The 26,343-nt window shown below is 45.3% G+C and overlaps 1 protein-coding gene across 7 annotated transcripts in view; it reads left to right on the top strand.

Moving 5' to 3' along the window:
• TMEM212 (transmembrane protein 212) overlaps positions 1–26,343 on the top strand; it is a 77,789-nt gene that overhangs the window by 18,072 nt on the left and 33,374 nt on the right. For 6 of the 7 annotated variants that reach the window (XM_063916256.1, XM_063916257.1, XM_063916259.1 and 3 more), the window contains one exon: positions 1,409–1,943. In XM_063916256.1, the coding sequence (XP_063772326.1) occupies positions 1,785–1,943 (159 nt within the window). In that variant the 5' untranslated portion in view covers positions 1,409–1,784. The remainder of the gene's footprint in view (positions 1–1,408; positions 1,944–26,343) is intronic. The other variant, XM_063916260.1, reaches the window with a different exon arrangement.

Below are 26,343 nucleotides of genomic sequence, written 5' to 3' on the forward strand. Positions count from 1 at the left end.
TTCCCCTTTTTTTCCCCCCTAATAATAAAAAAAATTGATGTTAAAAAAAACTAATCATGTTTAAACAGCTACTATTTACATAATTATAATTAAAAACAACAACAACAACAACGACAACAGTGGTTAATAGATATTATATTATTGTATAATATTATTTATAATGTTATATTACAGGTTGAGTCTCCCTTATCCAAAATGCTTGGGACCAGAGGTATTTTGGATATGGGATTTTTCCGTATTTTGGAATAATTGCATACCATAATGAGATATCATGGTGATGGGACCTATATCTAAGCACAGAATGCATTTATGTTACATATACACCTTATACACACAGCCTGAAGGTCATTTTAGCCAATATTTTTTACAACTTTGTGCACTGGCGTGCGCAGCACATTTTATTAGGGGTGCACCGTCGGAGGGGTGTCTAGCACCACCTTTTGGGCGTGTCTAGCACCATCTTTTGATGGTCAACGCATATAAAATATCCACCTTTGTACCAATCCTAATAAAGCAGATACATTGTCAGATGTTGTGGTGTGCACCAAACACCCCTGATGGCACTCACTGCAATTACACTGCTCCTCCTCAGCCTGGTCTGGCTCCCCCTCTCTTTCCCCTGCAAGTTGCAGCAGCTTACTTACAAGTCAGTAACTATGCTGACACTGACTGACGCAGACTAGTACTGCTGCTGCTGGAAAAACGAGTGACGTGTCAATGCTGCTGACGGCCGTCTGCCAGTATTGAATTTGTCTTCCTAAGAGGAACGCTGGCTGCATACTGATCCTCATCAGTGGCTGGCATTGGCATAGCATAGAAGGAGAGAGGTGGGCGTGTGGCGGGTGTGGCGGGTGGGCGTGCAAGCAGCATGACGTAATCACGTCACATCACACTGTTTTTGTACATGGAGGTGGAGCTGGGAATTTGAAAGACGGTGTCAGTGGCACCCTTGATTAACCCAGGCGTACGGTCAGTAATGCAGTCCTGACAGGGTGCAGCACAGAGGGGACAGTAATCAGCCTGCTCGGCGATCGCTGCATCAGGCATGTGAGAATGGGGTGCCAGACATTAGGGGGTGCCTGTGCGCACCAGGCACCCCCCCTGCGCACACCTATGACTTTGTGCATTAAACAAAGTGTATCTACATTCACACAATTCATTTATGTTTCATAAACACCTTATACACACAGCCTGAAGGTCATTTAATACAATATTTTTAATAGCTTTGTGTATTAAACAAAGTTTGTGTACATTGAGCCATCAGAAAACAAAGTTTTCACGATCTCACTCTCACTCAAAAAAGTCTGTATTTTGGAATATTCCGTATTTCGGAATATTTGGATATGGGATACTCAACCTGTATCGTGTTATTATTTTTATATTAATGTACTCTTGTATATTATTTTAGGAATGTGGTCCTTTGTTTCAGGCTGCAGCGATCTTGGTATGGAGAACTTACCCCATATGACTCTTGCACAGAGATGACGTAACTGGAAGACACATTCTTTCACAGGAAAGACAAGAGCTTTGCACAAAGACTTGTGAGTTTGCTCCCTAGGAATGTGCTTTCATATATTATGTGTATACAACATGGCTTATTTGTTGGCCATGTCCCAGCATATCCGGAAATAATTAAGAACAAACAGCAGGTTTACTTAACACATGTAAACAAAGGATTTGTGTCTTGACTACAGTCTCCAAGAAACAGAAGTTTACAGAAAGTGCCTGGAGAACACCATTAGTTACAGTCTGCCTGACAGCGAAAAGTAAAAGTTTTATGCAAAATGAAGAGCCTGTATCAGACTACTGGAGGGCTTCTAATTGCATTTGGCATTATAAGTGTGATTTCAGGAATTCTGGCATTTTTTCCTGTTTTTAGTTACAAACCTTTGTTTATTGGATGGAGTACACGGATTGCTTGTCCGATCTGGAATGGGGCACTGGTAAGAAAATGAAAACTAATAGTTGTTGTAGTTGTTGCTGTATTATAAGGAATGTGTATTTTTTATGTCTCTGTCATCCACTAACAGGAGAACCTAAAATGGTGTTTAATGTATCCATATTCAGGTTTTACAAATCTTATAGTGTTGAGTGGCATGGTGATGCAGTGATAAGCATTGCTGCTTCTCAGAGCTTGGGCTCTAGGGGGTCATTCCGAGTTGATCGCACGCTGCCGATTTTCGCAGCGCAGCGATCAGGTTACTACTGCGCATTCGTATGCACCACAATGCGCACGTGCGTCGTACGGGTACAAACAGCATCGTTGTTGGGCAATGCTTCTAGCGACGAATCCATTTGCACTGGTGATTGCAAGGAGATTGACAGGAAGAGGGTATTTATGGGTGTCAACTGACCGTTTTCTGGGAATGGTAGGGAAAAGGCAGGCATGTCCAGGCGTTTGCAGGGCGGGCGTCTGACATCAATTCTGGGACCGGACAGGCTGAAGTGATCGCAGCGGCTGAGTAAGTTCAGACCTACTCTGAAACTGCAAAAAACTTTTTTTGTCCCGCTTGGCTGCACATGCGATCACACACTTGCAAAGCGAAAATACACTCCCCCGTGGGCGGTGACTATGCGTTTGCACGGCTACAAAAAGTAGCTAGCGAGCGATCAACTCAGAATGAGGGCCTATGGTGGTCATTCCGAGTTGATCGCTAGCTGCATTTGTTCGTAGCACAGCGATCAGACTAAAAAACAGCAGTTCTGTACATGCGTATGTGGCGCAATGCGCACACGCGTCGTATGGCCACAACGAATTATGTAGTTTTGCACAGGGTCTAGCAAAGCATTTCAGTCGCATTGGTGGCCGCAGAGTGATTGACATGAAGTGAGCATTTCTGGGTGTCAACTGTCCATTTTTAGGGAGTGTTCAGAAAAACGCAGGAGTGCCAGTAAAAACGCAGGCATGGCTGGGCGAACGCTGGGCGGGTTTGGGACGTCAAAACAGGAACTGAACAGTCTGAAGTCATCGCAAGTGCTGAGTAGGTTTTGAGCTACTCTGAAACTGCACAAAAAAACTTTGTAGCTGCTCTGCGATAGAACCGTTCGCACTTCTGCTAAGCTAAAATACACTCCCAGTGGGCGGCTACATAGCGTTTGCACGGCTGCTAAAAACTGCTAGTGAGCGATAAACTCGGAATGACCCCCTTAATGTCAATCAGGATGTGGAATTTGTCATGTTCTTTTCCATGTTTGCATGGGTTACCTTCATTGTTTTCTGATCAAATGATTATGTGTGGTATAGAATGTAAACTGCAGAGACTGTTGTGCATCATTAAACCACTCTCTGTAAACTAATGTGCAATATGTGTGCACTGCATAAGCAAAGGATAATAAATTACTAAGGTATTTCTAAGGTAGTCTTTCAGCAAACTAATGTAAGATTTAATTACCCACAGGGCTGTTTCTAGACAGATATGAACAATGGAATGTATGTAAGTCTGTCCACTAGGGAGTGCTATTAGGCACTATAGTGAGAGTCTCTAGTGCAGAGCTGGCCAAACCAGTCCTCGAGATCTACCAACAGTTCACATTTTCCAGACCACCTAGATGCTGCACAGGTGTAGTCATTACTAATTAAGATGTGCTGCATTCATTCCTAACTGACAAATCTCCAGATCTCCAGGAGTCCTGGAAAACATGAACTGTTGGTAGATCTCGAGGACCGGTTTGGCCAGCCCTGCTCTAGTGAGTCTCTTTTATAATAATCATAATCTCTGTCTCTGTCTATACACGAGTACACACACACACACACACACACACACACACACACACACACAAACACACACACACACACACACACACACACACACACACACACACACCCCCCCCCCCCCTCAATGTAGAGTTCCCCCATTCCAGTCTTTTTTTTTTCTTCTTCATTTTCTCTTGGGAACGAGACACATATTTTAGGCTCATTTGTACACTCTGGCAGGAAAAGTAAATAGTGCGTCTCAGTTTGTTTAAATAATATACATGAATCATTTTCATGCCTGCCACGCAGTTCATCAGGTGGGTGAGTTTGTGCAAAGTCCCAGCTATATGATACCTCCCAACATGACCCTCTCCAGGAGGGACAGAATACTCTGCTTCTGGACATTTTCTTAATTTATGATTGCCGGCACCTGTGTTGAACAGGTTAATGGATAAGAAATGTGTTTCAGCACAGATGATGGCAATCATAAATTAAGAGGAAAGTCCATGTTGTGGTCATGTTGGGTGGTATGATATTATATATGCATAAGAAGAAAATCAGGACTAAGGCCCCACCAAAAACTTTAAAAAATACCTTTTCAAGAACTGAGGACAAAGATTAAAAAGCACCCCACTTCTACTACAGAAACCAAAAATAAATCATTACACAGCAAACAAATTCATAAAGAAACAAAACACAGAGGGGGATCCGGTCTGGACCCCGGCTGCCGAAATACAGACGCCAGAATCTCGACACTGATCAGAATGGCGGTGCCGGTATCCCAAATGAGATCACAATGCCGGCGCCGGTATTCCGACAGCTGGGACCCCGATCAAGTCACTGCTGGTCCACCGGTAGGCCGCGGGAGAAAGGTTGGGGATAGTCTGCAGAGGAAAGGGAAGGTTAGGTTTAGGCTACGTTGAGAGGCGCTAGTGTTAGGCTGCGAGGGGTGGAGGGTTAGGTTTACGCTGCGGGAAGGGGGGGTAGGTATAGGCACCCCCAGGGAGGGTTAGGGTTAGGCTGCAGGGGGGAGGGGGTGGTAGGTTTAGGCTGCAGTAAGGGAGGGTTAGGGATTGGGGGTTAGGGGTAGCATGCTTACCCAACCCATGTCAGGATTCTACAGGCAACTGAGCGATGCTTAGCGATGCCTTCTGGCAGCTGTAACTTGAATGCCAGGTATATACCTGCACAATTTCCCTTCGCCCTGGACCATAGCAGATTGCCGGTACCAGGGGAATTTTAAGAGAGGAGGGGAGCGGCGTGCGGCATCTGTCATGGACCCCCTCCTCTGCGGCAGCTAGTAAATTCTGGCTTAAGGCCAGAGCCTACTGCGCATGCGCAGGTCTCTGGAAACATGGCGCTTGCTCCTTGTTCCCAGGGACACCTCCAGTGTGCAAGCGCAAATCACTCGGAAATGACCGGGGCAGCCATTTTCCAAGTGATTTGTGCCTGTACTCAGGGGCGTTTCTACAGAGGAGGGGGCCCGTGTGCACCTCCGGGTGGGCCCCCTCCTCTGCACGGCGCTGTAGACGGCGTAGTAGACTCCGGCACTGTGCCGGAGTCTACTGCGCATGCGCAGATCTCCGGAAACATGGCGCCCGCCATGATCTGGAGACCAATTTGGCTACCGCGCATGCGCAGCGGCCATTTTGGCAGCAATTTTTGCCGCGATTGCAGCTCCCGGCGCGGGACTCCGGAAAGGTAAGTATTAAAATGGGTGCAATGGGTGCACCCATTCTAGAAACGCCAGTACCTGCACTTCAGAGGCACTGCCGCAGGATTCCGTAGGGGTAAGTATGTTCTATGGATGCAGTGTGAGCTGTGTGGGCCCCCCGGACCTAGGGGCCCATGTGTAATGAACATTTTGTTCCGTTCTTCATTACACTGTCCCAGGTCAAACACAATATCTTCTGATTGGGCGTGCTGCATTAGAAGGTGATGCATGTGACCTGCGAGAGTATGTAATCGGGCATACACATTAGACGATATATATGATATGTTGTTCAGATATGGCAAATCATGACAATATCACCTTAATGTGTACTCAGCCTTACTCCTTCGCCAGCCTGTCTCAGGGATGCAGCTTGCACATTCGCAGTGGAACTGGAAGAACTGAATTGGGCTGCAGTTCTATTTTAATGGAAAATAAATTACTTTAAAAATATATAAAAAAGAAGGGCAGCGTGCAGCATCTAAACTGTAAAGAGAGCTTCTGGGGGTAGTCCCGCAGCTTGGAAAGATTGTGCACACTCCCAGCATGATGTGTAATGATGGTATGATGTGCGAATATGCCCCAAACATGACAGGCAATGTAGTGCATTAGTTATGCAGTATTATTAATATGTAAAAATATATTTTATTCTTTGACATATTGCTAGTAAGAAAACAGATTGAGGGGCCTATTTATCAAGGGATATTTCCAGCATATCAGCTGAAAACACCCATTTTTGTGGCGTACCCTCAAATATCAGGAATCCTTTGAATATATCTACAAGGGACTGCAACAGATACTGGAGGCTGGAATGTGAAGCATTAGAGCATGTGTAGAGCAAGAAAGCAGGGCTGTAATCAGAAATTGTGGGGCCCAGGACTGATGAAAAAGGCAGGCCCTCCCTTCCCTCCAGTTCTATTCAGCCTCTTCCCCTGTGTTTTTGCAGCTACAGCCCTGCAGTGTCTCTCCAGCTACAGCCAGCCCACCCCTTCCAGCCACCCCTCCATCCTTCTGTCTCAGCAGCCAGAACTTCCTCCTGTCTCAGCAGACAGCCCCCCTCCTGTCTCAGCAGCCAGCACTTCCTCCTGTCTAGCTGAATACTGTCTAGCTAAATGCATTGTGTTGTCACAGAGGTACTGTCTAGCTGCCTGCAGGTGAATGTATTGTGATGTCACAGATGTAGTGTCTAGCTGAATGTATTGTGATGTCACAGAGGTAGTGTCTAGCTGAATGCATTGTGATGTCACAGAGGTACTGTCTAGCTGCCTGCAGATGAATGTATTGTGATGTCACAGATGTAGTGTCTAGCTGAATGTTTTGTGATGTCACAGATGTACTGTCTAGCTGCTTGCATCTGAATATATTGTGATGTCACAGAGATACTTTCTAGCTGCCTGTAGGTGAATGTTTTGTGATGTCACAGAGGTACTGTCTAGCTGCTTGCAACTGAATGCAATGTGATGTCACAAGATACTCTCTAAGTGTCAGCAGTTGAATACATTGAGATGTCACAGTAGCTGTCTAGCTGCCGTCAGCTGAATGTATTGTGATGTCACAGATGTACTGTCTAGCTGCTTGCATCTGAATATATTGTGATGTCACAGAGATACTTTCTTGCTGCCTGCAGCTGAATGTTTTGTGATGTCACAGAGGTACTGTCTATATGCCTGCAGCTGAATGCATTGTGATGTCACAGATGTATTGTCTAGCTGCCTGCAGCTGAATACATTGTGATGTCACAGAGGTACAATCTAGCTCTCTGCAGCTGAATGCATTGTAATGTCAAAAGGTACTCTCTAGTTGCCTGCAGCTGAATACATTGTGATGTCACAGAGGTACAATCTAGCTCTCTGCAGCTGAATGCATTGTAATGTCAAAAGGTACTCTCTAGTTGCCTGCAGCTGAATTCATTGTGATATCATGGAGATGCTGCCTGCAGCTGAATGCCATGTGATGGTACAGATGTTCTCTCAAAGTGCTTGCAGCTGAATAAATTGTGATGTCACAAATGTACCGTCTAGCTGTCTGCAGTTGAGTGCATTGTGATCAGGGGCTTATCGACCATAGGGCTCCCAGGGAAGATTCCCGGTGGGCCGATATGCACGCGGGAGCTTGTTATGTTTGTTGACATGTTAGGGGTGGTGCTGCCACCATGGCTACACGGTATACCTCTGGTGCTGCCCATGTAAGGCCACTTCTACAGATTTTTCCAGGGCCACTTTCAGTTCCCAATATATCCCTGTCCAACTTTGAAATGCATATCCTAGTGCTACATAAATGTTAATAAGTATATAGATTTTACAGCCAAGAATTATAAAACCTATTGGTGTCACTGGGCTTCAAACAGCAGTGGAAAGTTGAATCAAATTGTAATACATTTAATTTTTTCCTTGTCGGGGCTAATTTGTTTTATTGTTTTCTGTGGGGGCCAATGTGTGTGGTTTTTTCCTGTTGTGACCAGTGTGTTTTATTTTTTTCTTGTGCAATGTTTTTCATCTGTGCTTGTGTCTGATTTGCAAAGTGCTAGCATGCATCACGATAGTGTTCGTACAGAGCTGCAGTACAGGGTCAAACACACACAGCAAGAAGTGTATTAGAAATTTGTTGGGCATTCCTGTGTGATTACAGGGGGTTGGCTTATCAGACGCAGATGTAACATAGTGTGGGTGTGCTGTTGAAAGTGTTAGTACTGTATATAGAGACGTTCAATTGCTCACACTGGAGACCATGCTCAGACGGATGATCTGCACCTACCATAGGGTTGGTGAAAGTTTCAATGGTGTGACCAATGGTGGCGTCTAAAGATGCACAAAGCATGATTACAGCATCTGAAGACACTTAAAGTGGGCGCCTCGGTCCTTGCAAATTTGGATGCAAGGATGTACACCAGGGAAGTTATTAGCGTAAAGTCACAGATGCAACTTCAGCAAAAGATGCAAAGAAGGCCGTAAATGTGTCCAACTCAGAATCAGACCCTGGAGGAATCTTTTCCCCTCAATAGACCCCACCTCCACAACAGTCCCCGCTCCCCAGGACCATATTAAGGGCCACATGGGCCTGGAGCTGAGGATATTCAAGGGCCTATTGTGAGAATCGGGGAGGTGTGACAAGCCTGTGTGGGTGTGGCCAGAGCCATATGGGCGTGTACTCCCTTATAATATAAGCCACAATGTCTCCCTAATTATGTAAAAAGATAAAAATTGCATAATTTTGTGGGAAAAATGAAAATAGAATCTTAATAGATATGATTTATGGCCAACTATGTGGCCAGCTCATGGCTGGTCATCATCATGCTGCCATGATGATGGGCATATTTTTATGTGGAGGCCTGGAGCTGGAGCTCCACTCAGCTCATTGGGGCTGCTTCAAGAAATTTCTCGGACTGGTTTTCCATCCCGATCCACCCTTGATGTACCAAGCAGTGAAAGGAGTGGAGAAGTGAACCAGTGGAGAATTTGCCTATAGCAGCAAGTGGTAATATGGTATCTAATGCAGCAAGTTGGGCATATCAGATACCAAACTTTTAGGGCACTTTATGGGCAAATTAGCAAATATGCCCCATAGTTACTGTTTTAAGCGATTATTAAAAACCAAAAAAACAAATGTGAATTTATGAAACATGGAGTATATTTAACATGGTGGTAATATTTTATCTTTAAACAATTTATAGACATAAAATTATTTGAAATAGAACAGGGATTCATACAATGATTAGATTGGTGTAAACCTAGAAATGTTCCCTCAGAGAAATCATTGTGCTCTTTCATATGTGCAAATAATATAAAAAATAAATAAATAAAAAATAAGACATGCTAACAAGCAAAGCGTGCAATTAAAAAAAATTGCATTACTGTAGAAAAAAAAGAAAAATAAACTTTCATTGTGTAATAAAATTATCACAGTAATTAAAAAAAAAAAATCCAGTTTGTGTTTAGCTATGACTACGCAGCAATTGTGTAACAATATATATAGAAGAAATATACGTAAACCCCACTTGATGATCATAATTATTTCATGCTTTACTCTCAGAATCTATTATAGGCTTTTTTACAATGTTTTATTCACTTTGGCATATTACAGTGTGATTAATATGTTTTCCCATATCAACATGTGGTGCTATTAATGTAGTTTATTCAAGATACTGTAGTCAGGTCTTTGCTTTCTATGGGGTATTTTCCTAAGCATAATACTGCCTGTGATGAGTGTTGACTTTTCCCTATCCACTGGTGTCTTCACCTCTGCTTTCCAAATTTTCTCTTATCTGCCCTATTCTCAAGAAATCCTCTCTTGTCTGGGTTCTGTCATTTTCACTCCACAAAAACTGTCCTCACCAAAGTGTCCAATTACCTACTTTTAAGTGTTACTTTCATACTTTTTGACACCCCATGCTCCCTTGGCCTCTGTTACTCTGTCCACTCTGTTCACCTCCTACCTCATTCGATGTTCCTTCAGTATCTCTGCCTCTCTCTTTGTCCGGCATAGCTCTGTTCTGTGCCCTCTGCTCTTTTATATCCCCGCTGGGTAAACTCATATGCTCCTTCCACCTGCCACTACCACCTGTGTGTTGATGACACACATCTACCTTTATTCCCAGACCTCTCTTATACTGTATATCAAGCTGCCACTTGGCCAGCTCTATCTCTATGTTACAACCAGGGGCAGAACTCTGGGAGGCAATGGAGTCAGCTGCCGCCGGGCTCCTGCTTTGAAGGGGGGCACCTCTCCTCCTGTTCTGTGTGTTCAGCAACATTAATTAATTAAGTTAACTGACAACAGCCGGTAACTCTTCCGTAGCCGACTTCCCCACTAGCTACTACACCTTACAAATCACACCCTTTTTATTATAGATATACTGGAAGCAGACACCTTACTGATGAAGCTATTTGCTCCTATAAAGGAAGCATGAGAATTCTAACTATATGAAGTTATTTCTCTGACAATTACACGGAACTTCATATAGTTAGAATTCTCATACTTCCTATGCAACAGCAGATATCTCCATCAGTAAGGTGCATACTTCAGTGTAATAGGTTGTGGGTTCTAATCAAGGGTATGACACTTGCAAATTAATTGTCAGAGAAATAATCAGCATTGGGAGGGACTGAGCAGATCTATGTAGTGTGTGGCTGGACCCCTACATAGATCTTCCTAGTTGCAATGGTTTTTGTAGTAGCTTCATATAGTTAGAATCTGCAGGCTTACTATGCAGGAGCAAATGATATACATAGGGGGACACACCAATATTTTTCTTGCCTCCCGGCAACTGGGACAAACTTACGCCACTGGTTACAACGCTTCTTCAAACATGATGAAACTGTGCCCTTTATCTATTCACCTAATGTTACTATCTCTCTACATATATCTCTCACAGTTGACCACATCAGCTCTCCCCATTACCCCATGCCCTCATGCTTTGTGTGACCCTGAACTCCATCCTCAGCTTTACTCCTCACATTCACTCCCTTTCACTGTTCTATTTCCTCCTAATCTATAACATTGCCAAAATATGTTGCTTTCTCATTCAGGAAACAACCAAAAACTGGTTTCCCTCCATGACTACTGTAAAATCATCACTGGCCTTCCACTTATTTTCCCTTCAATTTACCCTAAATGATGCAGCAAGACTGATCTTCCTCTCTCTACACTCTCTTTTCTGCCCCACTCTGTAAAACCCTTCACTGACTCCCCATTCCCTCCAGAATTCACTTCAAACTGCTTAAGCTCACACATAAAGCACTCATTCCTTCCCTCTTTACATCTTGACCATGCCACATTGTACTCCCGAACTTGACCATTTCAGTCTGCTTCTAACATTTGTTCCCCTTCCCTTTTTCTCCCACTCCCACTCCCGCCTCCCAGACTTCACTCATGGTGTTAGGCTGGACGTTGAATGTGAATCCGGAACTGGATTCAAGAGATCGGAATGCACTGAGTTCTTGAGTATGAACCAGGCCGGCCAAATTAAAGTTCTTTTCATAAATGGCAGACAGAGGAATGATTCAGAAGTGACTGAGGTACCGGTAGCTGAGACAATACGGGAAGCTGGAGTCAGGTTACCGTTAACCGGACTTGCAGTTGCCTCCTGTGGGTTTGGTAACTGCAGTGGCTGAGGCGTGACTGGTGTTACATTTTTTGGAGGCAAAACCATCTTGAGGGCGGTAATAAACATAGTTCAGGTCTATAGGTAGCAGCTTGCGAGGAACTGGCGCCCTGGGATAACTGGAGGAGTAGCTGGATGCTAGGTTGTCAAGGCTGTGGAGTACAGAGGACTAAAGCACCCAGTTACTGGGTGTAAGACATTGCACTGGCAACCTCTCTTAAAAAGATTACCAGATTACCTGCTATATACCTGCAGGCACTGCTGATTGGCTCCTGAGGGTTTGCCTGCCAGTGACCTCCTGCAGTCACCTGACATTCCAAGGTGGCGGTGCCCGGAGCCAGAGACCTCTGCCGCTGGACCTTGCTCCCCGAACCCCTGCCAGCAGTCAGCGCCCACCGACAGCAGCCCGCATCACCCCCTGAGGGTCCCGGTCAGAGCGCCCTGACACATGGGGGTATATTTACTAAGCTCCCGATTTTGACCGAGATGCCGTTTTTTCTTCAAAGTGTCATCTCGGTTAATCTCGGTCATTTACTAAACACTAATCACGGCAGTGATGAGGGCATTCGTAATTTCTTGCTAGTTCAGGTAAAAAATTACGAATGAATACACCATCGGTCAAATTACGCCTGTTTAGATATGAATCTCGGTCATTTACTAAGAAGTGCAAAGCAAAAAAACACAAAACACTGCCGTGAAAAATTACAACTCGTAAAAAAGTCCTAAAAAAAAACAGACCTGCTTTTTTTTTCCGTGATTTGAGATGCATGCAGGGATCCATGAGATCCGTGCATGTATATCAGTGGGAAGGGGTGGGAAAGTGCTTATTTTTGCCAAAAAAATTGCGTGGGGTCCCCCCTCCTAAGCATAACCAGCCTCGGGCTCTTTGAGCCGATCCTGGTTGCAGAAATATGGGGGAAAAAATGACAGGGGTTCCCCCATATTTAAGCAACCAGCATCGGGCTCTGCGCCTGGTCCTGGTCCCAAAAATACGGGGGACAAAAAGAGTAGGGGTCCCCCGTATTTTTAAAACCAGCACCGGGCTCCACTAGCTGGACAGATAATGCCACAGCCGGGGTCACTTTTATACAGCGCCCTGCGGCCGTGGCATCAAAAATCCAACTAGTCACCCCTGGCCGGGGTACCCTGGGGGAGTGGGAACCCCTTCAATCAAGGGGTCCCCCCCCCCCCCCAGCCACCCAAGGGCCAGGGGTGAAGCCCGAGGCTGTCCCCCCCCATCCAATGGGCTGCGGATGGGAGGGCTGATAGCCTTTGTTGTAAAATAAAAGATATTGTTTTTAGTAGCAGTACTACAAGTCCCAGCAAGCCTCCCCCGCATGCTGGTACTTGGAGAACCACAAGTACCAGCATGCGGCGGAAAAACGGGCCCGCTGGTACCTGTAGTACTACCACTAAAAAAATACCCAAAAAAACACAAGACACACACACCGTGAAAGTATAATTTTATTACATACATACACACATACATACATACTTACCTTATGTTCTCACGCAGGTCGGTCCTCTTCTCCAGTAGAATCCAAGGGCTACCTGTTGAAGAAATTCTACTCACCAGATCCATGGGTCCAGGCTCCTCGGCAAATCCAGGGTTAATCCACGTACTTGAATAAATAAAAAAAAACGGTGTCCCGACCACGAACTGAAAGGGGACCCATGTTTGCACATGGGTCACCTTCCCACGAATGCCAGAAACCCACTTTGACTTCTGTCTAAGTGGGTTTCTTCAGCCAATCAGGGAGTGCCACGTTGTAGCACTCTCCTGATCAGCTGTGTGCTGCTGTCCTCACTGACAGGCGGCACACGGCAGTGTTACAATGTAGCGCCTATGCGCTCCATTGTAACCAATGCTGGGAACTTTCTGCTCAGCGGTGACGTCACTTTAGGTCAACCGCAGGGCAGAAAGTTCCCATCATTGGTTACAATGTAGCGCATAGGCGCTACATTGTAACACTGCCGCGTGCTGCCTGTCAGTGAGGACAGCAGCACACAGCTGATCAGGAGAGTGCTACAACGTGGCACTCCCTGATTGGCTGAAGAAACCCACTTAGACAGAAGTCAAAGTGGGTTTCTGGCATTCGTGGGAAGGTGACCCATGTGCAAACATGGGTCCCCTTTCAGTTCGTGGTCGGGACACCGTTTTTTTTTTATTTATTCAAGTACGTGGATTAACCCTGGATTTGCCGAGGAGCCTGGACCCATGGATCTGGTGAGTAGAATTTCTTCAACAGGTAGCCCTTGGATTCTACTGGAGAAGAGGACCGACCTGCGTGAGAACATAAGGTAAGTATGTATGTATGTGTGTATGTATGTAATAAAATTATACTTTCACGGTGTGTGTGTCTTGTGTTTTTTTGGGTATTTTTTTAGTGGTAGTACTACAGGTACCAGCGGGCCCGTTTTTCCGCCGCATGCTGGTACTTGTGGTTCTCCAAGTACCAGCATGCGGGGGAGGCTTGCTGGGACTTGTAGTACTGCTACTAAAAACAATATCTTTTCATTATCACAAATGGCTATCAGCCTCCCCATCCGCAGCCCATTGGATGGGGGGGGGACAGCCTCGGGCTTCACCCCTGGCCCTTGGGTGGCTGGGGGGGGGGGACCCCTTGATTGAAGGGGTCCCCACTCCCCCAGGGTACCCCGGCCAGGGGTGACTAGTTGGATTTTTGATGCCACTGCTGCAGGGCACTGTATAAAAGTGACCCCCGGCTGTGGCATTATCTGTCCAGCTAGTGGAGCCCGGTGCTGGTTTTAAAAATACGGGGGACCCCTACTCTTTTTGTCCCCCGTATTTTTGGAACCAGGACCAGGCGCAGAGCCCGATGCTGGTTGCTTAAATATGGGGGAACCCCTGTCAATTTTTTCCCCATATTTCTGCAACCAGGATCGGCTCAAAGAGCCCGAGGCTGGTTATGCTTAGGAGGGGGGACCCCACGCATTTTTTTTTGGGATTTTACATTGTTTAATTAAAAAAAAAAAAAATAAGAACCCCAGCACGGATCACACAGATCCGGCCGAGATTGATTGTAAAAAAAAACGGCAGTGTTTTGCTAATCACTGCCGTAAAAATAGGTAAAAAAAAACGAATGACATCGACATCGGAAGCAAAGAAAAATACGAATACGACAGCTTAGTAAATCCATCGTAATCAATTCAAAAAGTTGCAGTTTTACACTGTCGATGTCATTCGTGATTGAACTTTGACCTATTTTCGGAAATTACGAATCTTAGTAAATATACCCCATGGTGCTCACCACATATTGAACTCTTTGCCTCACCCTAACAAGTTCTCCCAAAACCTAAAATCTATCAAAATCCCATGTTTATTCCCTTTTCTTTCTCCATCACCATCCATTATGTCCACCCAATTTCTCTACTGTCTTTCATTACCACCACCCTCTAGACTGTAATCTGTCAGCCACAGCAGGCTCTCTGCCCATCTCTTATTTCTGCCCACTCTCTGTTTATCTCCATCTACAGTAGCTTGTGTGTCTTAGGTTCATTTTATGCTGTTTATTCATTGTTGGAATAGAATTCTATATGGTTTGTGCTAGTTGTAATTGTTCGTAGATTACCCATTCTTAAGTGTACCTCATGTTGCTAACAAGCATTATCATAGTCATGTATGTGCTACTATGATAAATTATATTCTTGCATCTGTTATATTTTCATTTTGTATTTGTGTATGTCACATCTGTACAAAAATTGTTCAATGCTACGGAATCTGTGGAGCCCTAGAAATAATTGATGATTATGATGTTAATGATGACAACTCAGGACCTTGTAATTGTAACCTGTATATCCATTCAGTGTTGCCTTCTATGTCAAATACCTTGGTGGTAAAAATGTGTGCTGCTTTTGGTTGTGAATATATATATATATATATATATACATACATACATACAGTTGCAAGAAAAAGTATGTGAACCCTTTGGAATTTTCTGGATTTGTTCATAAATTGGTCATAAAATGTGTTCTGCTCTTCATCTAAGTCACAACAATAGACAAACACAGTCTGCTGGAACTAATACCACACAAACAATGATATGCTCTCATGTTTTTATTGAACACACCATGTAAACATTCACAGGGCTGGGTGGACAAAGTATGTGAACCCCTAGGCTAATTACTTCTCCAAGAGCTAATTTGAGTCAGGAGTCAGGCAACCTGGAGTCCAATCAATTAGATGACATTGGAGGTGTTGGTTAAAGCTGCCCTGCCCTATAAAAAACACACACCAATTTTGAGTTTGCAATTCTCAAGAAGCATTGCCTGATGTGAACCATGCCTCGCAGAAAAGAGCTCGCAGAAGACCTATGACTAAGAATTGATGACTTGCATAAAGCTGGAAAGGGTTACAAAAGTGTCTCTAAAAGCCTTGATGTTCATCAGTCCACGGTAAGACAAATTGTCTATAAATGGAGAAAGTTCAGCACTGTTGCTACTCTCCCTAGGAGTGGGCGTCCTGTAAAGATGACTGCAAGAGCACAGTGCAGAATGCTCAATGAGGTGAAGAAGAATCCTAGAGTGTCAGCTAAAGACTTACAGAAATCTCTGGCACATGCTAACATCTCTGTTGACGAACATACCATACGAAAAACACTGGACAAGAATGGAGTTCATGGGAGGACACCACGGAGGAAGCCACTGCTGTCCAAAAACAAACAAACATTGCTGCACGTTTGAAGTTTGCAAAAGAGCACCTGAATGTTCCACAGCACTACTGGCAAAATATTCTGTGGACAGATGAAACCAAAGTTGAGTTATTTGGAAGGAACACACAACAGTATGTGTGGAGAAAAAAAGGCACAGCACACCTCACCAAAACCTCACCCAACTGTGAAGTATGGTGGAGGGGGCATCATGGTTTGGGGCTGCTTTGCTGCCTCAGGGCCTGGACAGATTGCTATCATCGACGGAAAAATGAATTCCCAAGTTTATCAGGACATTTTGCAGGAGAACTTAAGGCCATCTGTACACCAATTGAAGCTCAACAGAAGATGGGTGATGCAACAGGACAACAACCCAAAGCACAGAAGTAGATCAACAACAGAATGGCTTCAACAGAAGAAAATACGCCTTCTGGAGTGGCCCAGTCAGAGTCCTGACCTCAACCCGATTGAGATGCTGTGGTATGACCTCAAGAGAGCGATTCACATCAGACAGCCCAAGAATATTGCTGAACTGAAACAGTTTTGTAAAGAGGAATCGCCCAAAATTCCCCCTGACCGTTGTGCAGGTCTGATATGCAACTATAGGAAATGTTTGGTTGAGGTTATTACTGCCAAAGGACGGTCAACCAGTTATTAAATCCAAGGGTTCACATATTTTGTCCACCCTGCACTGTGAATGTTTACATGGTGTGTTCATTAAAAACATGAGAACAGATAATTGTTTGTGTGGTATTAGTTTCAGCAGACTGTGTTTGTCTATTGTTGCGACTTAGATGAAGATCAGAACACATTTTATGACCAATTTATGCACAAATCCAGGAAATTCCAAAGAGTTCACATACTTTTTCTGTATATATATATATATTTATATATATATATATATACAGTATAATACAGTATTTCTCCACATACCAGTGGAAAAAGATAGCACTCTCCAGACTTGCTTGATATGATGTAAGCAATAAAGTCATTTATTCAAAAGCTTGGTTTCATGTAACTTCATGTCACAAAAAAAGTATATATACACAGAAAGGGCTCACCAACGTTTCGGTCCTATGCTCGGACCTTTCTCAAGGTATACGCCAGTCAATCCATAATCAAGACATCAGTAGCATCGCAGCAGCATCAAGAAGGAACCAGGACCTGCATAGAGCCTCCCAGGCCCCCTATATATACCTATGTGTTAATGAATGAGTGAATCATGTGTAGCAGCGGCCGCCGCGTCACTTCCGGTGCAACCGGAAGTCGCGTTCCATCGGGCGCCGCGCTGTACAAAACATACCAATCGGACATCAGTACGTAGCACCCCTGTGTGCAGCCGTGTTGTTAAAACATGCCCCTGGACCCCGCCGCGGTCAGCCGCACAATATCCACGGCTGGACCGCTGGTAGCTATGGCAACCCGTGATGCCGCTATGTCACTTCCGGTCGAGACCGGAAGTCATGCGTTCCACGCTCGTAGCGCTTTGCGTTCCAGGTAGTAACTGTCTGTAATGACAGGAGGCGGGGCCTTTGCAGCCATGTATGGGACACAAAAGCAAATAAGTGAATAAAGTATAAAGTATATAAAGGGGTGTTATGATCGGTATATAGGGGACCTGGGAAACCACACATAGCCAAATACACATTAGTCAAATTTAACATACATTATGGTGTGCGCTACGCGCGTCACACCGGTTAGGACAGTAACACTGCTGTATACCAAACATATTTGAAATAAATACATATGGATAAATAGTACCCTGTGCGATCTGACGCTCTAGGGGTATGTATACATGAATGTGCTACAAAGCCTCAGAGAAGAGGGAATGCCCACTTGGATCAGTTCAGGTGTGTGCATATAACAAGGATAAAATCAGCCTAAACCTCCCTCTGGACAGATATTAATGGACCAGCTAAGACATATAACATGGTGGATACTGACAGTATGCCATGGGCAGACGAACCCGCACCAGAACGATAGTATACTAATGCGAACTCTAGTGTAACCACACGGTCTAGTGTACGCAATTAGAACAGTGCTATGAGAAGTCCAAAAAATATGTACATTCATTATAAGTAATTATACATTAACGAATCGGCATAGTCCACGAGAGGGAGTGCTGACACGGACCAAGTCCCAAATCGGACCAACTAGGGTATCAGTCAAGTGGGCCTGTGTCAGGTTGCCAATGGGAAGAATGCGGGTTAGGACGAAACGTCCACTCGACTACCTGAGAAATATCGAGAGAGGATTATTTTCATTCATCCCTCTGGGGGAAATAGTGTCTAGTCGGTGGATCCAGTAGCTTTCCCTCCTTTTCAATGCCAGGGTGCGATCTCCTCCTCGGACGGGTGGTGGTACCCAGTCGATCAGCTTACACCTGAGATTGGATACCTGGTGTTGATGTGCCAACAAATGTCTTGGTACCGGTTGTTCTGCCTTCTTGGATTCAATGGCCTGGTGGATGGTGGTCCTGTGATTGCCCATCCTATCACGGAACCGCCTTGATGTCATCCCGACATAATATAATCCACATGGACATGTAAGGATGTAAATGACGTGGTCCATCAGACAGTGTAATTTATATTTGATCTTGATTGGACGTCCAGAGTGTGGATGGGGAAAGGTAGGGCCGGTGAGCATGCTCCGGCACGTGGTGCAACCAGTGCATTTGAAACATCCCGGTTTCTGCTCTTGCAGCCATGTTGTCCTGCTAGGGACGGTCGGGGTAGCTGTCGGTCTCAATAGAAGTTGTTTAAGGTTTGGTGCTTTTCGGTATGCCATCATTGGAGGTCGTGTATTTTTTGCCTTCAGTGAGGTATCTGTTGTGATGATGGGCCACCTCTTGCGGAGGGCTTTACTAATGTTACCGGACTGGCTGTCAAACGTCGTGGTGAAGACCATCCTGTCGGTGTTGGTGTTTGGACTCGAGGACACGATGCTGGGACTCGTATTGGTGGTGTCCAGTGCTGTAAATTTTACATGGGCTTTATGTAGACATCGTTGTATACAGCCATCCGAGTATCCACGTTCACGGAATCTCAGCGACATATCCTGCAACTGTTGTTCCATGTTCACTGGGTTGGAGTTGTTCCGCATAACTCTCAAAAATTGTGAGATGGGCAGATTCTCTTTGAGTGCTGGTGGATGTTGGCTGGTGGAAAGAAGGAGGGTGTTCCTGTCGGTGGGCTTCCTGTAGAGCGTCGTGCTGATCACATGGTCTTCTATGGAGACCGTGATGTCAAGAAAATTAATGTGGTGGTCATCAATCTGGTGTGTGAATCTCACCGGGCTTTCCAGTTCATTTAGCACCTTGACCATCTGGTTGAACTTCTCAGTCGTCCCAGTCCAGAGAATAAAAATATCATCAATGAAACGTTTGTACATCAAAATGTGGGCCCCATACGTTGGTAGGATGTGCATCTTCTCGTAGGCCGCCATATAAATATTCGCATAGGCCGGCGCCAAATTAGAACCCATAGCGGTCCCGGATTGTTGTACGTAATACTTGTCCAAGTAGGAAAAGTGATTAAGCTTCAGAACTGCTTCAGCTAGTTGAATAATAAAGTCAATCGGCGGATTAGCCGGGGGGTGGGCAATAAGGGCCTCCTTCAGTGTTTGCAGTCCATCTTCGTGCGGAATGATGGTGTACAGTGAGCATACGTCCATGGTCGCCAATCTGACATCTCCACTTAGTTGTGGTAGATCGGTGAGTTTGGTGAGAAAGTCCATGGTGTCCCTGATGTAGCTATCTGACTGTTGTACTATTGGTTGCAAAAATGAATCCACGTATACTGCCAGTGGTTGCAACAATGAATTTCTTGCCGAAATGATTAGCCTACCTGGTGGGTGAGAGAGTGTCTTGTGGACTTTGGGTAGAGTGTATATAATGGGACACACTGGGTGGGGGACTGTGATAAATTCAAAAGTGTGTTTATCAATCCACTTGGATTGGAGACTGTGTTGTAGTAGCCGGTCTACTTGGTTTTTGAAATTGGGGATGGGGTTAGTAGCACAGCATAAGTAGGTGGACGTATCGGCTAAGGTGGCGAAGGTGCAGGGACAAAAACAAGGTCTAGTCTTCAATTTGACAGATAGACCACTTGATGAAGCCACACTGAGCCTCCTCTCTCGTGGCCTTTCTTTTGTGCCCATGTGTCCACATAAACCCTTCGAGACGGCCATTGACGTGTACAAATTTGGGCGCAAACTTCGGCTCCGTGAACACTACGGGGATACCAGCCTTGACAATAGGTCCCCTTTTCATCCACCATCGACATACGATCCAACCCCAGTATTAAGACATACATCCGATTGGTTGAACAAGATATCAGCTCAGGCACTCCCAGGAAGTCCTATGACAACCTATCCAAACAGGAAAGGCAGGCACTAAGAACACTCAGAGACGATACCTCTATCGTCATCAGACCAGCAGATAAGAGGGGAGCGATCGTTGTGCAGGAGTGGGGTGACTATAACCGAGAGATCTGCAGACAATTAGCCGATACCTCCACCTACTTATGCTGTGCTACTAACCCCATCCCCAATTTCAAAAACCAAGTAGACCGGCTACTACAACACAGTCTCCAATCCAAGTGGATTGATAAACACACTTTTGAATTTCTCACAGTCCCCCACCCAGTGTGTCCCATTATATACACTCTACCCAGAGTCCACAAGACACTCTCTCACCCACCAGGTAGGCCAATCATTTCGGCAAGAAATTCATTGTTGCAACCACTGGCAGTATACGTGGATTCATTTTTGCAACCAATAGTACAACAGTCAGATAGCTACATCAGGGACACCATGGACTTTCTCACCAAACTCTCCGATCTACCACAACTAAGTGGAGATGTCAGATTGGCGACCATGGACGTATGCTCACTGTACACCATCATTCCGCACGAAGATGGACTGCAAACACTGAAGGAGGCCCTTATTGCCCACCCCCTGGCTAATCCGCCAATTGACTTTATTATTCAACTAGCTGAAGCAGTTCTGAAGCTTAATCACTTTTCCTACTTGGACAAGTATTACGTACAACAATCCGGGACCGCTATGGGTTCTAATTTGGCGCCGGCCTATGCGAATATTTATATGGCGGCCTACGAGAAGATGCACATCCTACCAACGTACGGGGCCCACATTTTGATGTACAAACGTTTCATCGATGATATTTTTATTCTCTGGACTGGGACGACTGAGATGTTCAACCAGATGGTCAAGGTGCTAAATGAACTGGAAAGCCCGGTGAGATTCACACACCAGATTGATGACCACCACATTAATTTTCTTGACATCACGGTCTCCATAGAAGACCATGTGATCAGCACGATGCTCTACAGGAAGCCCACCGACAGGAACACCCTCCTTCTTTCCACCAGCCAACATCCACCAGCACTCAAAGAGAATCTGACCATTTCACAATTTTTGAGAGTTATGTGGAACAACTCCAACCCAGTGAACATGGAACAACAGTTGCAGGATATGTCGCTGAGATTCCGTGAACGTGGATACTCGGATGGCTGTATACAACGATGTCTACATAAAGCCCATGTAAAATTTACAGCACTGGACACCACCAATACGAGTCCCAGCATCGTGTCCTCGAGTCCAAACACCAACACCGACAGGATGGTCTTCACCACGACGTTTGACAGCCAGTCCGGTAACATTAGTAAAGCCCTCCGCAAGAGGTGGCCCATCATCACAACAGATACCTCACTGAAGGCAAAAAATACACGACCTCCAATGATGGCATACCGAAAAGCACCAAACCTTAAACAACTTCTATTGAGACCGACAGCTACCCCGACCGTCCCTAGCAGGACAACATGGCTGCAAGAGCAGAAACCGGGATGTTTCAAATGCACTGGTTGCACCACGTGCCGGAGCATGCTCACCGGCCCTACCTTTCCCCATCCACACTCTGGACGTCCAATCAAGATCAAATATAAATTACACTGTCTGATGGACCACGTCATTTACATCCTTACATGTCCATGTGGATTATATTATGTCGGGATGACATCAAGGCGGTTCCGTGATAGGATGGGCAATCACAGGACCACCATCCACCAGGCCATTGAATCCAAGAAGGCAGAACAACCGGTACCAAGACATTTGTTGGCACATCAACACCAGGTATCCAATCTCAGGTGTAAGCTGATCGACTGGGTACCACCACCCGTCCGAGGAGGAGATCGCACCCTGGCATTGAAAAGGAGGGAAAGCTACTGGATCCACCGACTAGACACTATTTCCCCCAGAGGGATGAACGAAAATAATCCTCTCTCGATATTTCTCAGGTAGTCGAGTGGACGTCTCGTCCTAACCCGCATTCTTCCCATTGGCAACCTGACACAGGCCCACTTGACTGATACCCTAGTTGGTCCGATTTGGGACTTGGTCCGTGTCGGCACTCCCTCTCGTGGACTATGCCGATTCGTTAATGTATAATTACTTATAATGAATGTACATATTTTTTGGACTTCTCATAGCACTGTTCTAATTGCGTACACTAGACCGTGTGGTTACACTAGAGTTCGCATTAGTATACTATCGTTCTGCGGGTTCGTCTGCCCATGGCATACTGTCAGTATCCACCATGTTATATGTCTTAGCTGGTCCATTAATATCTGTCCAGAGGGAGGTTTAGGCTGATTTTATCCTTGTTATATGCACACACCTGAACTGATCCAAGTGGGCATTCCCTCTTCTCTGAGGCTTTGTAGCACATTCATGTATACATACCCCTAGAGCGTCAGATCGCACAGGGTACTATTTATCCATATGTATTTATTTCAAATATGTTTGGTATACAGCAGTGTTACTGTCCTAACCGGTGTGACGCGCGTAGCGCACACCATAATGTATGTTAAATTTGACTAATGTGTATTTGGCTATGTGTGGTTTCCCAGGTCCCCGATATACCGATCATAACACCCCTTTATATACTTTATACTTTATTCACTTATTTGCTTTTGTGTCCCATACATGGCTGCAAAGGCCCCGCCTCCTGTCATTACACACAGTTACTACCTGGAACGCAAAGCGCTACGAGCGTGGAACGCATGACTTCCGGTCTCGACCGGAAGTGACATAGCGGCATCACGGGTTGCCATAGCTACCAGCGGTCCAGCCGTGGATATTGTGCGGCTGACCGTGGCGGGGTCCAGGGGCATGTTTTAACAACACGGCTGCACACAGGGGTGCTACGTACTGATGTCCGATTGGTATGTTTTGTACAGCGCGGCGCCCGACGGAACGCGACTTCCGGTTGCACCGGAAGTGACGCGGCGGCCGCTGCTACACATGATTCACTCATTCATTAACACATAGGTATATATAGGGGGCCTGGGAGGCTCTATGCAGGTCCTGGTTCCTTCTTGATGCTGCTGCGATGCTACTAATGTCTTGATTATGGATTGACTGGCTTATACCTTGAGAAAGGTCCGAGCATAGGACCGAAACGTTGGTGAGCCCTTTCTGTGTATATATACTTTTTTTGTGACATGAAGTTACATGAAACCAAGCTTTTGAATAAATGACTTTATTGCTTACATCATATCAAGCAAGTCTGGAGAGTGCTATCTTTTTCCACTGGTATGTGGAGAAATACTGTATTGTACTATGAGTCTGACTCCGTGATTGGATCAGACTTTGATTTGGCACCCCAGCCGTAACCTGTGTCGGGTGAGAGTGTGGGACTTCCCGTGCATATATATATATATATATATATATATATATATATAGGTATGTGGGTCACGAGACTAAGGAGTAACTTTACTAAGATTTGTATCTCACCCGTGTTTGCCTGAGATTAAACAGGGGTGAGATTGATCAGACACAGGTGCTTTTTTAAACTAAAAGACAGGAATTTACTAAGTTACCTTATTTTAGTTTATCACGTTTTCTGATGGTGCATGTGTCCGTGTTTGGATGAAGTGTTTTCCGAAAGCCAAACACACCTGAACATGCACCTGAACATCAGTGAGATCTGTCAGTGATTCTTTGTGAAAATGTGTGTAAAGTGTTAAAAAAATAGAAGAAAATGGCATTGGGTCCACCCAACCACAAGCATAAGAAGCATAAGCAGCCCCGGGCTCTTTGAGTCGGTCCTGGTTAAAAAAAAAAACAGGAAAAATTTTTGGTGAGGTCCCCCTGCATTTTTAGAGCCAGCACTGGGATCTTAAACCAGTCATGGTTTCAAAAATATGGGGGGGAGGGGGGGGGGACGTTAGGGTCCCTGTATTTTTTAAACCAGCACAGTGCTCCAATAGCCAGGGTGGTAATGCCACAGCCAGGAGACACGCTTATATTGGTCCTCTGGCCGTAACATTAACTCCCCTAACTAGTCAGCTCTGACCAGGGTTTCCTGGCACGAGTGGGGACCACTCCAATAAAGGCGGCCCCCACTCCAGGCACCCAAGGCCAGGGCTAAAGCCCAGGGCTATCCTTGGCTTCCCTGAGCTGTGGGTGCCGAATTGATAGTACATTCATTAGTTTTGGTTTTATGAAAAACTGTTTTTTACAGTATGGACTATAGGCCCCCGCAAGCATCCCCTTCATGCTGGTACTTGAAGAACCGCAAGTACCAGCATGTGAAGCATTAAGGGCACACTGGTACCTATTGTTCCTCTGTAAAAGATATATTTAAAAAAACACAGAAAATGCACACCTTGGTACTGTAGTATAACTTTAATATACACTCCGACAAACTCACATATACTTACCTACAATCCCTGTAGACATTCACAGCTTCTTCTCCAAGTAGCATCTCCATAACCTGAAAAAAAATCCATACTCATCTATTACTAGTGTAGATCACATCCTCTTCAATCCAAGCAAGCATCCCTCGGGTTATAAAAAATAATGAACTGCAAGACCCAAAACAAGATGGAATGAAAAAGTGAATGAGCAGGGTGACTCCTGTCACTAAAAGAGCTGCCAGCCAATCAGAAAGCACCTCCATAGGAGCTGCCCACTGAGTGGCTGTGCTGTCAATCAAAATTCTCCCTATAGACTTCAGTGGTGGGAACCTCTACATTGTATTCTATGATGGGAACTGCATGGTTCAACTCTATTAACCTTGTGCCCGTTCCTGCTGTAAGAGCTGTCGGGGCTTCTGCACATGCACAGTCTCACTGATCGCACATGCACAGCATTCATTCCTAGTGTAGGGTACCAGGCAGAAACGGCCCTGTTTCTGCTAACAGGAGTGGAATAATAATTTTCAGCTCGCTACCTCAAGGGTAGCGAGGGCGCCCAACCCTTTACGCAGTTTAACCTGATTACTATGGGCGCGATATGCGCGATAACGGGATCACTTTAGAAAGGAGATTGGGCGTGATATATCATTTGAATACTGCCCATTATGTTTTTGTTTTTTTTTCAAATATATTTATTGGAGTTTTTGCCAGAGAGAAACATCGAGACAAATATTACAAAAGGTACATAAGTAAGACAATGCCACATTGTGTTCCAGGAACATTAAGCATCAGAGCCTTTGTCTATACATCGATACGCCCACCAATTCGTCTTATCAAAGAGTTTAAAGATCTGTGCTTGGGCGGTATCGTCTAGAGCAGGCTTTTTCAACCAGTGTGCCGTGGCACACTAGTGTGCCGTGACCAGTTGCAAGGTGTGCCGCAGAGCCAGTGTAGCTTCCTGTACCTTCAGAGTGAACTGTTTGCCCGGGCTCTTCTTAGAGGATCAGTCATGCTCCAGCCATGACCTATGCCTTGATGACGCGGCAGTATGATCTCATAGGTCACGGTCGCCGCGTCTCACCACCCAGCCAGCCTACCTACCTGTATACACATCTTCCAGTTCCCACCTGCATCCACAGCTTTCCTTGCCCACCCACATCCACACCTGCCTGACCGCTCGCTGTTCAGCATTCGCAGCACTCTACTATGAACAACCCCCACCACTGAGGGACAGGGAGGAGGATAGCTAACCGGTAGGGGCTAATATTTGTTATGTTATTTCTCCTGTGGTGAGCAATAGGATTTATGGGGGAAACAATGTGAATAATTCATGTGGGGAGCAAAAGGATTTATGTGGGGAGAAATGTGATTGATTTATGTGTGAGCAACATGATTTATGTGGGGAGCAATGTAATTGTTTTTCCTGTGTAGGCCAATGTATGTGTGAACTG

Source organism: Pseudophryne corroboree, chromosome 4 (genome assembly GCF_028390025.1).
Source record: "Pseudophryne corroboree isolate aPseCor3 chromosome 4, aPseCor3.hap2, whole genome shotgun sequence".
Lineage (NCBI taxonomy): Eukaryota > Metazoa > Chordata > Amphibia > Anura > Myobatrachidae > Pseudophryne > Pseudophryne corroboree.